At 63.3% G+C, this 1,721-nt stretch overlaps 1 protein-coding gene across 1 annotated transcript in view; it reads right to left on the reverse strand.

Moving 5' to 3' along the window:
• Positions 1-1,721, reverse strand: part of LOXL3 (lysyl oxidase-like 3) — a 15,959-nt gene that overhangs the window by 3,213 nt on the left and 11,025 nt on the right. The window contains 3 exon segments of the mRNA XM_010008182.1: positions 728-955; positions 1,224-1,453; positions 1,455-1,606. Coding sequence (XP_010006484.1) covers positions 728-955; positions 1,224-1,453; positions 1,455-1,606 — 610 coding nt within the window.

Below are 1,721 nucleotides of genomic sequence, written 5' to 3' on the forward strand. Positions count from 1 at the left end.
GCTCAGCCGGATCTGCGGAGAGGGGCGGTGGCAGCACCAGTGTCACCACACGCGGTGCTGGGGGGCTGCGACCCACGGGAGGGTCCTACCTGGCCCAGCACAGCCCCGACAGGCCGCGGGCCGGGGGCTGCAGGGCACAGAGGGAGGGGGCAGCGGGAGCTGAGCAGAGCCAGGCACAGCTTTTGTCTGCAGGGACCTTGCCAAAAGTGGCAGGTTTGGGGCCAAGAAACTGCTTGTGAGTTTGGAAACTGTCTCACCAAAGCAGGGAAAATGGTTCATTTTGAAATGGCATGCTCATTTCAGAAATGAGAGTCTCAAAAATTATTAAAAAGCCCAAAGTGGATGAAATGACAGGCCAGGGCAAATAGGAGCATGCAGCTCCATTTGCTCATTTCATCAGCAGTTAAAAAAAAATCTCTCTTGGTTGGACCACAGTGATTTTTTTTTTCTGGTGCTTTTGCTGGGGAGCTGGCATGGGTGGGCAGCAGGGAGAGCAGGAGGGAGCAGCTGCCCCACACTGCCTCACACAGCAGGGCCCCACAGGGCACCCAGAGCTCCCACAACCTCCCTCCCACCTCCTGCCTCATGGGAGCACCTTGGCACTCCCACCCACATCCTCAAACCCCCAGGGCAGCCCTTGCCTCAGAATGTGGGAAAGTGTGTGGGTTGCAGAAGAGAGATGATGGCAGCACCCTACAGTGGGTCCCATGAGCCCCCCAAGCACCCCACTCCAGGGTCCCCAACACCAGGAGCCCCCAGGCACTGTGCCCCCTAATGCCAGCAGCCTCTACGGTGCCCACCAGGTTCTCGTAGCCCATGTAGGGGATGTTGCAACGGACAGCCGCGTCCTCCGTGTGCTTGCAGTCCTCCCGTGTGATGTTCCTGTAGGGGCAGCTCCAGAGGGACTTCTCTGTGCCCAGGCACTGCACCTCATTCAAGTGGATAGGTCCTGTCCCTGCAGGGGACAGCGGGGCTCAGGGCTCAGCGACACAGGGACTGACGTGGCCATCTTGCCCTCCTCCCCCGGGGTGCACCAAGGCAGCTGGGAGCACCCCTGGCCCCATGGTTGGGGCTGAGTGTCTGTGGCCACCAGGGCTGCTTGGGACAAGCCAGGAGACAAGCCCAGCCACGGCCCCCCCGCCCAGCAGACCCTTGTGCCCAGACAAGTGCCTCACGGGCAGCCCCGGGAGGGCGATGCTGTTGCCCCCCCCCAGCACCCTCACCTTGTCCCATGCGTGCCCCGGTCAGGGCCTCCTTGGCGCTGCCAAAGCCCAGCTCCCGGCACACCACGCTGGCTGACTGCAGGTTCCAGCGGTCGTCGCAGATCGTGCCCCACTCGCTGCTCCTGAGCACCTCGACACGTCCCTCACCCACCTTTGCACCCCCCTTCAGCCGGATCCGCGCCTGCAGGGAGCGGGTCAGGGCATGGCGGGGGATGTGGGACACGTGGTGGGGGACATGGGACACATGGCAGGGGACGTGGGACAGTATGGCGTGGGACAGCACAGCCTGGCACGCCACAGTGCAGGACAGAGGTTGCCAGCTGTGACTCCCAGGATGTGCAGGGACAGGACTCTGTCCCCACCTTCTGCCCCATCAGCTGGTCCTTCCAGGAGTCGCACATGTCTGGGGTGCAGCCCAGGGGACAGAGCCCAGCACAACCCCCAGCGCCTGCCCCAGGGGGCTCACCCGGCCCTGCTGCTGCTGCCCCTGCTTACCCT

The sequence above is a fragment of the Chaetura pelagica genome, unplaced genomic scaffold (assembly GCF_000747805.2).
Source record: "Chaetura pelagica isolate M959 unplaced genomic scaffold, ChaPel_1.0 scaffold872, whole genome shotgun sequence".
NCBI lineage: Eukaryota > Metazoa > Chordata > Aves > Apodiformes > Apodidae > Chaetura > Chaetura pelagica.